At 60.7% G+C, this 14,059-nt stretch overlaps 1 protein-coding gene across 1 annotated transcript in view; it reads left to right on the top strand.

Moving 5' to 3' along the window:
• HTRA3 (HtrA serine peptidase 3) overlaps window positions 1–14,059 on the top strand; it is a 73,171-nt gene that overhangs the window by 37,617 nt on the left and 21,495 nt on the right. Inside the window, exons 6-7 of the mRNA XM_006893667.1 lie at window positions 8,098–8,197; window positions 11,260–11,482. Coding sequence (XP_006893729.1) covers window positions 8,098–8,197; window positions 11,260–11,482 — 323 coding nt within the window. The remainder of the gene's footprint in view (window positions 1–8,097; window positions 8,198–11,259; window positions 11,483–14,059) is intronic.

Below are 14,059 nucleotides of genomic sequence, written 5' to 3'. Positions count from 1 at the left end.
CACGTCTCTCCTGCCCACGTCTCCCCTGCCCTGCCTCCCTTGCCCACATCTCCCCTGCACCCCAGCTCACTCCATGGCTAGTTTTCAGCTTCAGCCTAGTGGTCTCCTTCCCACTCAGGGCTGTTGCACTTGTCTCCCCATTACGTAACTTTATCCAGCCACCTCCGCCCAAATATCCCCCCACCCCAGAGTCCTGACCACCAAGCCAGGTAACCCTCATCTGTCCTCCTACTTGTTCCTGGGCACTGCTCTGACCTAAGGGTCAGAAAGAGGGTGATGACCCAGAGGGACCCCCATTCTGTGAGACCTGGTCCTGCCTGAGCAGATGGGGATCCCCTTCATGCACACATCCGGCTCTGAGAGGCTCTGCCCCTCTTAGGGAGCCCCCTGCACCCATGGAGGTGGCTCTGTCCTCACTCTGGGGCTGGGCTCACTGGAGTCAGTCAGTGGGGTGTGGTCTGTGGAGGAGCATGGTCAGAGGTCTGCGAAGGGAGGAGTCCCAACCCTGTGATTTCACCTCCCACCCACCGCAGCAGACAGGAGGACCCCCAGTGAGCACGTCACCCTGCGCCCAGCTGCTCAAGCCAGTGGGGGGTTCTCACAGCTTTGTCTGCAACCCCGCAGATTGTGGGGTCTTTGTTGAGATCTCTGGGTGACTTCGCCATTCTAATCCTCTTAGCAGCTTCCCTGGGCTGCACACATCTGGGAATGCAGCCCAGGATGATCAGGGAGGAGGTCCCCCCACCTCCCACCCTGCAGGGCTGAGCTGAGCTGGGGGGCAGCCAAGCTTCTCCATCTCAGAGGGTGGACAAGGGGGGCTGCCTGGTCAGAGAGGCAAGTGGACTGGGGCTGTGTAGGCCTCGGCACATCCTTGGTCCCCTCCACACCGGGCAGTCCACCCAGGCCTCTCCTGCCCTCAGGACGGGGGTGAGCAGGGTTCTGGAGTGGCCTAGGGCATAGTTTGTTCTCGTTTGGCCCATGATCAGGTGGCTTCCTGGAGGAAGAGGAGGAAGGGGAGAGGAAGTGGGAGTGACCAGAATGAGGAGCTGGAGGAACCCCATCTTCAGGAGATGGGTGTGCAGTGGACACAGGGCCAGCCAGTGGAAAAAGTGGGGGCAGCAGCTTCTCAGGGCTACTGGGCTGGGGGGGTGGTGGCTCTGAGGGAGCAGGTCTGGGGCTTCAGGTGTCCAAGGGGGGGACACTTGGGGGGGTATCCTTGACAAGAGCTTGGCCATCGGCGGCTGCACCTGCATCTGTGTCCTCGGAGCGGCGTGTCGTCCAGTTTTGGCAGTCCTTGGTTTGCAAACATGGTTACGTGCTCAAACCCACCCCTAGGTGCATGGGAAGGTAGGCCTGGCAGCGGCCTCCAAAGCCACAGCTTTGAAGGAAACCCTGAAACTGCTTCCTGATATGATCCTTGGACCAAAACTGTGCCCTGGAGCCACTTCTAAGCAAGCGCACAGACAGCAGTTCACAGTTCACTAGGCAGTGTGACCGCTGGGTCCTCCCAGGGGAGCTGTCCAAGGGGGGGCAGCCTGGCCGCTGCAGCCCAGAAGCAGAGAGGGAGCCTCTGGGCAGTGAGCTTGTGCTGACCAATCAGGGACGGAGGCTGGGTGTGGTTAGCACAGCAGGAAAACAGAGTCCTGCGGCTGATGGCGTGTGAGAAACTGTCGGACTGGTGTGTGTGTGTGTGTGTGTGTGTGTGTGTGTGTGTGTTGTATGTTCTCGGCAACAGCAATGAGGAAGTATTCGCACCCACAAATGTACAGAATCCCAGACGGCGTGTATATCCTCACAACAGGGTACATACGTGCAGCAGTGACAGTGTGCACATGTTCTCTCTCTCTCTCTCTCTCTCACACACACACACACACACACACACACACACACACACCCAGCATGCAATCCATCTGGAGCACCATCTGCTCTGCACATGTGGGGTCACTATGGGTCAGCGTCCGTGACACAGTAGCTGATACCCAGGCCCAGGAAGGGCAGCAGGAGGCCCCTCCAGCCTGTCCCGGGGACTTCATGCCCTGGGAGCCCCCAGAGCCCCTCACCAGCCCATGCCCTGCTCGAAAGGGGCCCACAGGTGACCACTGGCTCCATGGGGATGAGCAGAGCAGCGTGGCTGCCCAGTGTGGACAGGTGTTGAGCTGGTTCATCACGCCCTTAGGTCAGAGTGCTGGGGACGGTGAGGCCAAGCAGAGACCCAGGACCCATGAAACTGGACGAGAGAAGGGAATGGGGGGGGGTGCCCACCACTAGGTGGGTATGGGAGGAGGGCCTTCTCTCCATTTCACGTCAGGAGTAAACTGGAGAACCCACAGCTGGTCAGTAGATTCTGACCACAGCAACCCCGCGGGATAGTCCCCCGTGCTTCTGGTGGTCGCCGCCATGGGGCCCACTGCCCAGCCTTCTGGTTCTTCCCCCCTTGGGGCCGACTGCCCAGTCTTCTCTCACTGACCACCCAGTGCTCTAACCACAGGGTAAGGGCCACGCGGGTCTCAGGCAAGCTTTCTGTCCTGGTGTCTGGGTGGTCATGTCACTGTCCTTGACCTGCAGAGGCTCTGAGGTGGCACCACAGAGACAGTGAACTGTCTGATGTCACTCAGTGACTTGAGAGGGAGATGTCCAGGGCTATTGGACCCCCAGACCCTCACAGTGAGGCAGGTCTCCAAGTAGCACCATGTCCCCAGCCCCTTGTCTTGAGCACAACCTAGACCCCGTGTGGGGTGTGCTCCCTGCCCGGTGCCAGGCCTGTGCCCAGTGCCAGCTGGCCTTGGCACCTGGCTCCTTGGGAGAGGGCCTCAGTCCCACCCTGTTCCCTGGGAGAAGCCAAGAAGCTGAGGTTTTAAGGGATACAGAGGGGAAGGGTACTGCCAAAGGCCAGTTCCTGCACAGAGGGCCCACTGACCCTTTAAGTTCCCACACTGCCCTGTTGAGGAGTCTGGATCCCACAAGTTATAAACCAGGACCATTGAGGCCAGGAGGACGCCAGGGTTCACCACCCAGCTCCAGGGCTCATAGACCAGGCCCGGTGGGGCCAGGAGGAACTGAGGGCTGACCACCAGCTCTGGGGCTCAGGCTGCACTGTGGGGCCTTCTAGGTGCCCGGTTCCAGCACCATAAAAGCCAAACACATGTAGCCACGCCTCTGTCTTGGTGTTGGCCCCGCCAGTCGTGGAAATCGGCAGCACAAGAACCAGACTGGCCTGGAGCCATACCGGCCAGACCTCATCCCCAGGGCCGGGTGGCCGTCTGCTGGGTCAAGGACCAGCAGGGGTCAGTGGGCCTGGCTGTGTGGCCCGGGTGAGTCTCACCCACTCAGACCCATTCCCTACCGCAGCTAACATTCCCTGCTGGGTGGCTGGGGAGGGGGGAATGAGGACAGGACAGCCCCCTGCTCCTGGGTATGGTCTCAGGCAGGCCACCCCCTCCCCAGCCTGGTAGACACGCCATCTGCCTCCCAGGAGCTGCGGGGTGGGAGTGTGGGGGGTCCCACAGCTGCTGTTCTTGGCAGGAGAGACAGGGGTCACACGAGGACAGGCACATTCTCAAGAGGAAGGCCTTGGGGGACCGTCTAGGAATTCAGGGAACCTGGGGGAAGGGAGGTGATCTGTCAGGCTTCAGGATGGGCCAGGTGGGGGCCAAGGACCCCCAAGTCTGATCCAGTGAAACCTCCCTCCATGAGCTGTTCAGACAAGCTCAACTCAGGGGCTCCTGGCCACCACTGGACATTCATAGGGACAAGGTTTGGCTGGGGCACAAGTGCCAAGGGGCCAGGATGGGGCGAGGCCAGCTGGCTTACATCAGGGTGGGCTTCCTGGAGGCGGTGAGGGCAAGGGCACTGCTGGACAAGGGACCACAGAGGCTGAGCCCAGGGCCATGGTCCACCTGAGAGGATGAGGGGGCATCCGGGCTCTGGAATGCTGGGCTGACGTGGGCCACTGGCCCAAATGTGTTCTGGGTAGATGGACATGGTGCTGGAGGGCAGGCAGGTCTTCAGGTGGTGGGAGGGGAGGATGGAGGGCAGTGTGTCAGAGGTCGGCATGGCTACTCCAGTGGGTAGTGCCCACCCAGCTGCAGGGAGCTGGCCACACTGGCATCTGTGACTGTGTCCTGGAGTCGTGCAGACCACGATCTGTGTGGACGGGCCAGGCATACCTGCGGGGCAGCTAGACCAGGTCCTGTCCACTCTGAGCCCCATTTCCCATCTGTCTATGGCTGTGTGAAGGTCCAGAGTTGGAGAGCAGACAGCACCTTAGGGTCTGCACTGCCTCAGCCCCCTGTGCTCAGGCCCGGGATGGCTGGGAGCAGCACCCCAACCCCCCATCCCTCTGCCAGCTGAGCCCCCTCCTCACCCCTGCAGCTCCCGAGGACACCCTGCTGGTCAGGGCCATGGGAGCACAGCGAGTTTTTAAGTTGAAAGGAGAAGAATGCAGACAGTGGACTGGTGACTTCAGAGCTGGGCAGGGGTGGGGCCGTCAATCCCCCAAGTAAACAGAGCGGCCTGCAGCCCCTCCCTGATGGGGTGAGTCACCCCCAGTGGGAAGAGGACCAGAGAGAGGCCGCTCCCACCACCACCCATCCAGCCCCTTAAAGCCACAGGCCCGACGAGCCTCTGATGTCCGCAGACTGGGCCCCCCCGCCCCCGAGCGCTCAGGGCCTCAGTGCACTGGCACATGAAATGGGTCACCAGGGCAGCTGAGGGCAACCTATTCCGTGGACGTGGTTAGGAGGCAAAAGGGCGGCGAGCTGAGGCTCTGTGGTGTGGGGACAGCTGGATGCTGGACCCCTCACTCACTGACTCACTCAGGATGCAGGGGCCTCATCCCAGCAGGTTACCCTGGATGTGGGGTCAATCAGCTCCCTATCCACATGGAGTGAACAGTGGAGCGGGGGGTGGTCTCTGTTGGTGTCCTGGGTCCCCCATAACAGCCCTGTTCTGCCCTGGATGGAGACTTGGAGTCAGCTCAGCCCCGTTAGGCCATGCCCCCTGTTGTTTTCAGCTCTGTCCTGCTCTCACCGGCCTGTGGTGAGACACTTAGGAAGTTCATTAGGAAGGTGGACAGAGCGGTGGGCCCACATGGTCACTCTCCCACCAGGGCTCCCCACGGACACCTCTCCTATGGGCTCTTTCTGTGTGTCTTCAGTGACTTCTGGAGAGACTGCATTTGAAAGGCAGGTGCTCTGGGCTGTGGGTTCAGACCTCAGCGAGTGATGAGCGAGGCAGGGAGAGGGGAGCCTGGAGTCCAGCTGAGGAGAAGAGCCCGAGGGAGAGGCCTCCCCGAGGCCACTGTCGCCGTCCTCCTGCTGGGAAGTGGGGGAATGAACCTCAGGTTTGGGGCCGCAGGTGGGGAGACATGCCTGGCTCAGCCCTCACCTCCAGGTGGGCTGGTGGGGTGGGACTTTGCTGACACATTCGCCCTCTGAGTGAGCCCCCAGGTGCTGGGGTGGGGGTCATGGACGAAGCAGCTCACGCCCTAGCAGAAACCCCGTGCAAGACTCACTGGGCGTGGGGAGGCTGGCCCCAGGAGGACACTCTGGGCATAGTGCAGGGGTACCACGCAGGCTTCATCACAGAGCTCATGGAGGTCAGCAGGGGCCCTGTCTCCAGACAGGCCCTGACCACCCCAAGTCAAAAGGCCTTTGATTCAAGCTGACCGCAGTGGTCTGGGTCCCCAGTGGCTGCCCAGTGAGGCAGCTCTTCTTTCGCACCCCAGGACTCTAGCTCCAGCTTAATGGACACACAGGAATGTGGGGAGCCCCAGGACAGAGGGAGGGCGCTGAGGAAGGAAGCAAGCAGCATGGGTCCAAACCCCGCTGTCCTTTCTGACTGTCAGTCAGTCTCCATGCTTTTTAAAACAGAAGCACTTCCCTCAGTCTAGAGGGGTTAGTAACAATGTATCCATGTGATCCCTGCATTGTAACTAATGTGGGGAGGAAAAGCCAGTGTTACTACTAGAAGCTACTGTTGCTGTGCTGGGGTTGACTGACTCCTAACTGACCCTCCGGTTTTCAGAGGCTGTAAATCTGTAAATATCGGGTCCATCTTTCTTTGGGGAGCAGCTGGTGGATTCAAACTTGTGTCTCTGAGTTGACAGAGCAGCTCCTTCCCTTCTGAGCCACCAGAGGTCTCGGAGAAATGCATGAACTCTCTGTAGGTGCACTTGGTGTAAATGTGCCTGTACCAGTAGCCACCCGGGGGGGCCCAGCTCCTGACAAGGCAACCTGTGGGCGTCGGGCAGGACTGGGGTTTTGGAAGGTGGACCAACCAAGCCTTTGTCACCGATGGTGGACTCAAACCCCCAGCCTCTCAGTGAGCACCTGCAGACCAGGGCGCTTCAGGGGACATACACCCCCCTGAAAATAAAGTCAACTTCCCCCAATTTTCTTGCTTTTCTTTTTCTTTACCCTGGAATCAGATCCGACTGGCACAGGAGGAGATCGCCCCTCCTTCTCCAGTGGAGCATCTGTTGGATTTGAACTGTGTGCCTTTGGTATTGCAGTGCAGCTTCTTGCCACTAGACCACCCGAGCTCCCTTTAAAGGGAACTTTTAAAAAGCAGGCAGTAACCCCTCCCGGGATGCACCCCAGGACAGGGGGCCATGGCGGGTGGGGAGAGAGTGTCCACACCAGCCACTACTTGGAGAAACCCCTCCTCAGGGGGGTTGAGGGCACCCGCTGGACAGGTAGCACCTCCGTCGCATTCACACCCAGCTCCCATGGCCTCCTCTCCATTCTAAGTGTGGAGGCCCAGAGCGGCCAGGGGTTTGTGCAGCTGGACAGAGGCCGGATGGCCTGGTGGTGACTCCTGGCCCAGTGCTCACCAGGGCGGGAGCCACTCATGGGCCACACCGGGCGGGATGGGTTCCAGACAGCGTCAGCCCCTGGGGGACCCGGGCGGCCTTGGCACACGCCCGGCCTGGGGCCTCCCGACACTCACGTGCTCTGGGCCTGAAGTGCTGGCGGCCACGCGTGCTGACCGAGCAGAAATCTGAGCCCAGGATTCGGGGGAGTTCATGACCCGCCTGTGAAGGCCTCCTGGGACACAGCCAAGTCAGACTCAGATGTGGGTCCTGGGACCCAGAAGTCAGCAGCCAGGGATGCAGAGGCCTCACTGTGGCCAGGCGGGAGGCTGGGCAGGGGAGGCCCAGGGCCCTCCCACCTTGGGTCTCGTCCACACAGGCCTGGGGCCCAGTGGGCCAGTTCTTTCAGGCACAGTGTTGATGCTGATGTGATGCTGTTGCTGGTGGTGTTAACTGTTGGTGTTGTTGATGTGATGCTATTGCTGATGCTGTGACTGTCATTACCTGGGGTAAAGTCAACTCTGACCCCATATCCAGCCCACCGAGGCCGCTGCCCAGTCTGCACCATGCTAACAGCTGCTGGTCCTCTCAGCCCACGCCTGTGTCCATGGCGTCCTTGACCTGTCTTCTCACTGAGGGGCTGGTCTTCCAGTACCGTATGGGACGGTCTGTTGTGATCCCCGGCCATTCCATTGTCTAGCTGCCGTGAGCTTGCCTGCCCTTTCTTCCTTGTCTTAGCCTGGAAGCTCAGTGGAAGCCTGTCCACTGTGGGCACTTTGTGGGTGTTTGAAATGTTGCTGGCAGGGCTTCCAGCTTCACAGCCATGTGCCAGGCACTGCAGTGTGGTGACAGATGGGTGGAGGCTGGCGCCTGGGGTCTGAAACTGTCCCAGCCCAGCTGTGTGGCCCCAGGAGGGGGTGGGGTGGGGGGAGGAGGGATAACCTCCCTGAGCCCCCAGGCTGGCCTGGCATTGCCCAGCGAGGTGATGTGTCCAGTGCCCACTTCAAGTGTGATTCCCCGGGGGCTCGGCAGCCGGAAACGGGCTGTGCACCACTATGTGCCTGGGGTCAGCCCCTCCTCCTGCAGGCTGGGGGGCGCCCCAGGGACGGTGCTGCCCTGGGAATGGTGCTGCCCTGGGGACGGTGCTGCCCTGGGGACGGTGCTGCCCTGGGAATGGTGCTGCCCTGGGGACGGTGCTGCCCTGGGGACGGTGCTGCCCTGGGGATGGTGCTGCCCTGGGAATGGTGCTGCCCTCAGTAATGTGCCCGGTTCTTCTGCCAGTGCAGGTCTCCGCCAGCTGAGCAGCCCGCGGTACAAGTTCAACTTCATCGCTGACGTGGTGGAGAAGATTGCCCCGGCGGTGGTCCACATCGAGCTCTTCCTGAGGTGCGGGAGCCCCGCTCACCCGTCAGTGTCCCTGTGTCCCTGGCACCTCTGTCCCTCTGTGGATCCCTGTGTCTGCCAATGTCCCCCTGTACCCAGCATCTCTGCCCCTCTGTGGGTCCTCATGTCCCTCTCAATGTCCCCCTGTCCTCAGCATCTCTGCTTTTCTCTGGGTCCCTGTGTCCCTAATGTCTCCATGTCCCCAGCGTCTCTGCCCCTCTGTGGGTCCCTGTGTCCCAGCATCTCTGTTCCTCTCAATGCCCCCATGCCCCTGACATCTCTGCACCCTCAGTGTCCCCATGTCCCCAGCAGCTCTGCCCCTCTGTGGGTCCTCATGTCCCTCTCAATGTCCCCCTGTCCTCAGCATCTCTGCTCTTCTGTGGGTCCCCGTGTCCCTCAATGTCCCCATGTCCCCAGCAGCTCTGCCCCTCTGTGGGTCCTCCTGGCGTCTCTGCTGTCTGTGGGCGCAGCCTCAGTGTGGGGTCAGCCAGTGTTGTTCTAATCTCCCTGCTGACCAGGAGCCGCCAGGAAGCCCCATCCCCATTTGAACTTGTCTAAGGATGTTAGAGAGGGTCCGGCCCCCACACTGCACATGCTCTGTTAGCAAGATGGAGTCACCGTCCACTGAGCCTCTCTTCTGTTTCTGGTCCCGAAGGGCCTGTGGTCACTGCAGACTTTAGAGTGACCCCTCAGGAGATGAGACCGCAGACAGGGGTGACTGGGCACAGGGGCTGTGGTCACTGCAGACTTTAGAGGGGCTGTGATAGCCACGGGTGAATGAGTGACCCCTCAGGAAATGAAATCATAGGCATGAGAGATGAAATAGGACCACAGGCAAGGGTCCAGGTGGACAGGATTATGGGGTTCAGGGCTCCACCCCACTGAGATGCTTGCTTTGGGTCAGAGATCCTGGGAGTTAAGGATGGAATTGTGGTGAGGTCCAGCTCTGGCCATGGTGCTCTGGCGTGCATGCTCCATGGGTAAGGGGCAGAGAGGATTCCAGTGACTGACCAGGTTGGTCTCCTCACCTGGACCCGGCTGGATTGTGTGACATCAGAGGCAGGGGCTGTCCACACAGATTCTCCACTCCCTTCCTGTCCCACTGCCCACCTGCAGACCTGGTCCTGAGCAGACGTTCTTTCTGCTCTGTCCAAGAGTGAGGGAGGCAGAGAGGGAGGGAAGAAGTGAATGAATGATTGAGTGAGTGAGAGAATGACTGACTGACTGAGTGAATAAAGGAAAAAAATGAATGAATGAGGGAGGGAGGGAGGGAGGGAGGGAGAGATGACCCGGCCCCTGTGGGAATCTCACCTGCAGCTCTGCTTGGTGGAGGATGGGGATGCCTTGTCCAGGAGAGGCCCCAGGACAGCTGCTCGAGGGCCCCTTCCCTCCCTTCACCAGCAGCCCCCCTGTGCCCCCCACCCTTGTCACTCTTGCTTATTTCCTCAGTCCGCAAATGCAGTTTGTGAGGGGGTGGTTTTGTTAGTCCCATTTTCCAGATGAGAACACTGAGTCCCAGAATGCTTGTGGGGCTCACAGCTGCTAGGTGCCCAGGTGGGGGGTGTGACCCTAGGTCTCTGTGACCCCTGAGTGAGCCCATCCCTCTACACTTTGCTGGCTGCCTCCCTTATTCTCCCTGAGGGCCCAGACTCCAAGCTGTGTCACTGAGGAAATTACAGGGCAAGTGGTGACACAGCCCAACCTCTGTGACCTGTTTCCAGGGAGTGGTACTCTCAGGGTGCAACCAGTGACCTGGCTGTGGGTCTTATTACCTGCCTGTCAGCTCAGGGACAGCACGACGTGGGTGGGTGAGATTCCAGATACTGACAAGATGTCATTAAGTTCCATGGCCTCCGGCTGTGACCGGCCTGGCCCTGGGAGCAGGCTGCCTGGGGCCCCGAGTCCTGTGTGTGTTTTCCTGGCGCAAGGGCACACGGGGCTGGTGAGCCTGGAGGGACGGAGCAGTGCTCCCTTCCCGGAGCGTGAGTGGCCTGCAGGGCACCCCTGCTGCCACAGGCCCTCAGACTCGGAGAGGACTTGACCCCGTGCACCCAGGGCTGCCCCTCCTGTCCATGGGGAGACACTTCAGCCCTCCAGGATTTTTCTCCTTGCCCCACAACAAGCCCCACTGCCCTGGCCTCTGTTCCAGCTCCTGGCCTCCCGTCAGGGTTCTGAGACTGGACGCCTTCAGGGGAGGAGTCTGCCCGTCCTCTCAGAGCTGCTGGTAGACTCAAACCGCTGACCTTTCATTGGTTGTGTGTCCTAGGAGCTGACTCATAGCTGGCCCTGCAGGGGGCTCTTGGAGCCTGTAAATACCCCCAAGAGGACTGCCCGTCCTTCTCCCAGGGTGGCTTTGAACCGTCTTCCTCTGGGTTGGCAGTGAAGCTCCTTGTCTTCCAGGCCATGAGAGCAGCCTCACCTTCAGGGCTCCGTCCGTACACGCCGTGGGCCCCCTTCTCCCTCTTCTCTGACGAGCAGTATCAGGCCAGGTGCTTGGTCCCCGGGCTGCCCCTGGGAGGTCAAGGCCCTCCCTTCCCCAGGTGGGGGCAGTAGTTCCAGCTTGGGGACTGAGGTGAGGACGGCGAGTGGCACTATTACAGTGTTGACGTCAGCCCCAGCTCAGTACATCAGCCACTGAGTCTTGGTCAGGGTCACTTCTGCGTACCTGCCTGTCCTCTGTGCCTGGTCCCCTGGGAGACCCTGTGTCCACCGGTCCTGCCTTGTGTGTCTTGTGAGGCAGCTGGCACGCGTCCTGCTGACCGCGGCTGGCCCTGTGCAGTCACCACGTGACACAGGAGGCAGGCAGTGTAGGCCCATTTCCCAGATGGGGAAACTGAGGCTCTGGGAGGGTAGGCACCTACAGGAGTGAGGGAGGGGGCTAGATGGCCATTTTCTGTTTGCCAAGCTCAGGGCCACGGCAGGGACAGCTGGAGGTCAGATGTCCTCCTTCAGCCTGTGTGTAGGTCCCCTGCTCAGCGGTCAGCTGAGGTCCTGACCCCCACGACCCTGGAGCGGCCTGCCACACCCAGCCCCACCATGGTCACTCGTCGCCCTCTTTTCCACAGACACCCACTGTTTGGTCGGAACGTGCCCTTGTCCAGTGGCTCCGGCTTCATCATGTCCGAGGCTGGCCTGATTGTCACCAATGCCCACGTGGTGACCAGCTCCAGTGCTGTCTCTGGCCGGCAGCAGCTGAAGGTACAGCTGCAGGATGGGGACAGTTACGAGGCCACCATCAAGGACATCGACAAGAAGTCGGACATCGCCACCATCAAGATCCACCCCAAGGTGAGTGGGTGCCGGAGACTGGGCTGCAGAAATCGGGGAAACTGACGCCCAGGCACCCAAGGCGAGTGGGCATCCGGAGGTGGACCCCGTGGACACCTGGGAGACCGAGGCCAGGTGTCTGGGGTCCCGTGTCCCTGCACCTGGCACACCTGTTGGTCACCAAGCAGGGGCCTTTCGCCCCACACAGGGTTCTGGACCTGTACTGGACACCCCAGAGTGCTGGCAGCAGCTGCAGAGGGAGCACCTGTCCCCCCAACCATTGACCTCGGCTGATCCGTCCCCTCTAGCTGAGCACACAGAGCTGCCCGTGGACCATGACCCCGGCCACCATGACCCCAGCCACATGACCCCGGCCACCATGACCCCGGCCACCATGACCCCGGCCACACCACCAGCTGCTTCTAGAAGGCTGGGCTAAGCTAGGCACCATGTCCACACCACAGTCCGACGAAGGAGGCTGTCATTAGCCTGGTCTTTCAAATGGAGAAACTGAGGCTCAAAGAGGGAGGTGACCCTGATCAGTCACAGCTGGTCAGGGACAGGACTGGGTCTGCCTGACCACTCAGTGTCCACTTGTCTGGGCCTCCAGCTTGCTTCTGGCTGCGTCCAGTGTTGCCTGTATATTTGTAATGAGTACATGTTGGATGACTAGCCAAAAGGTTAAAAGTTCAAATCCACCATCTGCTCCAGAGGAGAAAGATGAGGCCGTCTGCTCCCATAAAGGTTTACAGCCTCTGGGAGCCGACGGAGCACCACCAGAGGCAGCAGCAGCCGGGCAGCCGGGAGTTACATTGTGAGCTGAGTGGACGTTTGTAAGGCAGGCTGGTTCTCTGTGCACCACACCTGCTCAGGCGGCTGTGTGACACTGATTACGCCACCCACAGGGTGACGCTGTCCCCTTCCTGTGATCCCCCTAATCCCTCCATCCTGCCCTTGCAGAAGAGCAAGGGTGTCATTTCCAGACTCAGTGTGCCTGGGGCTCGTCCGCAGCAGCTCTGTCCCTCACGAGGACAGGTGGCCCCTGCTCCGGATAAACAGGGTCTGCGAGTTTGTGGGGTCCAGCTCCAGCATGCCCGGGGGCAGAGCGGGGCTGGGTCACCTCTCAGGGCTCCTGGGGTGGCAGGTCAGGGGAGCCAGCGGCCACCTGTGGTCACGGGGGCTGAGAGACATGTAGGGCTCAGAGCCCAGCGTCTGCAGGCTGGGAGGGGAACCCCCCCCAAAGTGCCTCATCCACATGTTAAACTGAGCAGGGGGAACCAAGTCTGAGCGCAGCTGCCAGGTGGCCACATGCGGAGATTAAGACATCACCAAGGAGCCTCCACAGGACAGGCAGGGCAGCCAGGAGACAGGCCACAATGTGGCCAGGTCACACCAACAGGTGTGCAGAGACCCTCCCGGCTGCCCTTCTGGGCCCTGAGGAGGCCCCTCGGTGCGTGGACCCTCCTGGCTGCCCTCTCAGTGTGTGGACTCTCCCGGCTGCCCCCTCAGTGTGTGGACCCTCCCGGCTGCCCCCTCAGTGTGTGGACCCTCCCGGCTACCCCCTCAGTGTGTGGACCCTCCCGGCTGCCCCACTGGTCCCTGAAGAGGCCCCTCAGTGCGTGGACCCTCCTGGCTGCCCTCTCAGTGTGTGGACTCTCCCGGCTGCCCCCTCAGCGTGTGGACCCTCCCGGCTGCCCCACTGGTCCCTGAAGAGGCCCCTCAGTGCGTGGACCCTCCCAGCTGCCCTGCTGGTCCCTGAGGAGGCTCCTCAGTGCATAGACCTTCCCGGCTGCCCTGCCTGTCCTGCGGAGGCTCCTTGGTGATGTCTTAATCTCCAGCTGCTGTAACAGAAACACTGCTGGTGGTGGTTTTGAGGGTCAGGGGTGAGTCGCCCCAGTTCTGGAGGCTGGCATGTGAGCTTAGGGCATTGGTGCTGGGACGGACCCTTGTTAGTAATCCTGGTCCTTTGTCAGTTGTCCTTGGCCCTTGGCTGGAGAAGACCCTCGTATAGCAGCCCCTTCCTCCTGGGCTGTACCCACCTTCCTCTCTAGTAAGACAGCACAGGAGCAGAGTCCAGGACCTCTGTTCTGGGGTGGTGAGGTGTCCTCACCTGACCAAGGCCTTGGAAGTGCCCTCCTGAGCATGTGTGGCCTAGTGCGTAACTTCAGGCAGCAGCCCAAAGCCTGGTGCTTGGAATCCACGAGCCACTCTTGGGCAGAGAAAAGGGCAGGGTCCTCTTGGAAAGATCTGTAGCCTTGGACCCCGGATGAGGACCACCACGTGAAAGTTGGGCCGTGAAGGAGGATGTTCAATAATGCAACACCTTTTGATATTTGGGTCTTGATGCTGGTGGAGGTCTTTGTATTGGTGGAGGTCTTGGCATTGGTGGAGGTCTCAGCATTGGTGGAGGTCTCGGTGTTGGTGGACGTCCCAGTGTTGGTGGGGGTCTTGGTGGTGAAGGTCTCGGTGTTGGTGGAGGTTTCAACGTTGGTAGAGGTCCCGGCATTGGTGGAGGTCTTGGCATTGGTGGAGGTCTCACCATTGGTGGAGGTCTCGGCATTGGTGGAGGTCCCGGTGTTGGTGGAGGTCTTGGTGTTG

The sequence above is a fragment of the Elephantulus edwardii genome, unplaced genomic scaffold (genome assembly GCF_000299155.1).
Source record: "Elephantulus edwardii isolate Elephantulus edwardi_28Jun2011 unplaced genomic scaffold, EleEdw1.0 scaffold00129, whole genome shotgun sequence".
NCBI classification, from domain to species: Eukaryota; Metazoa; Chordata; class Mammalia; order Macroscelidea; family Macroscelididae; genus Elephantulus; species Elephantulus edwardii.
Note: the sequence above shows the minus strand (reverse complement) of the source record. Positions and strands in the feature narration are given on the sequence as shown.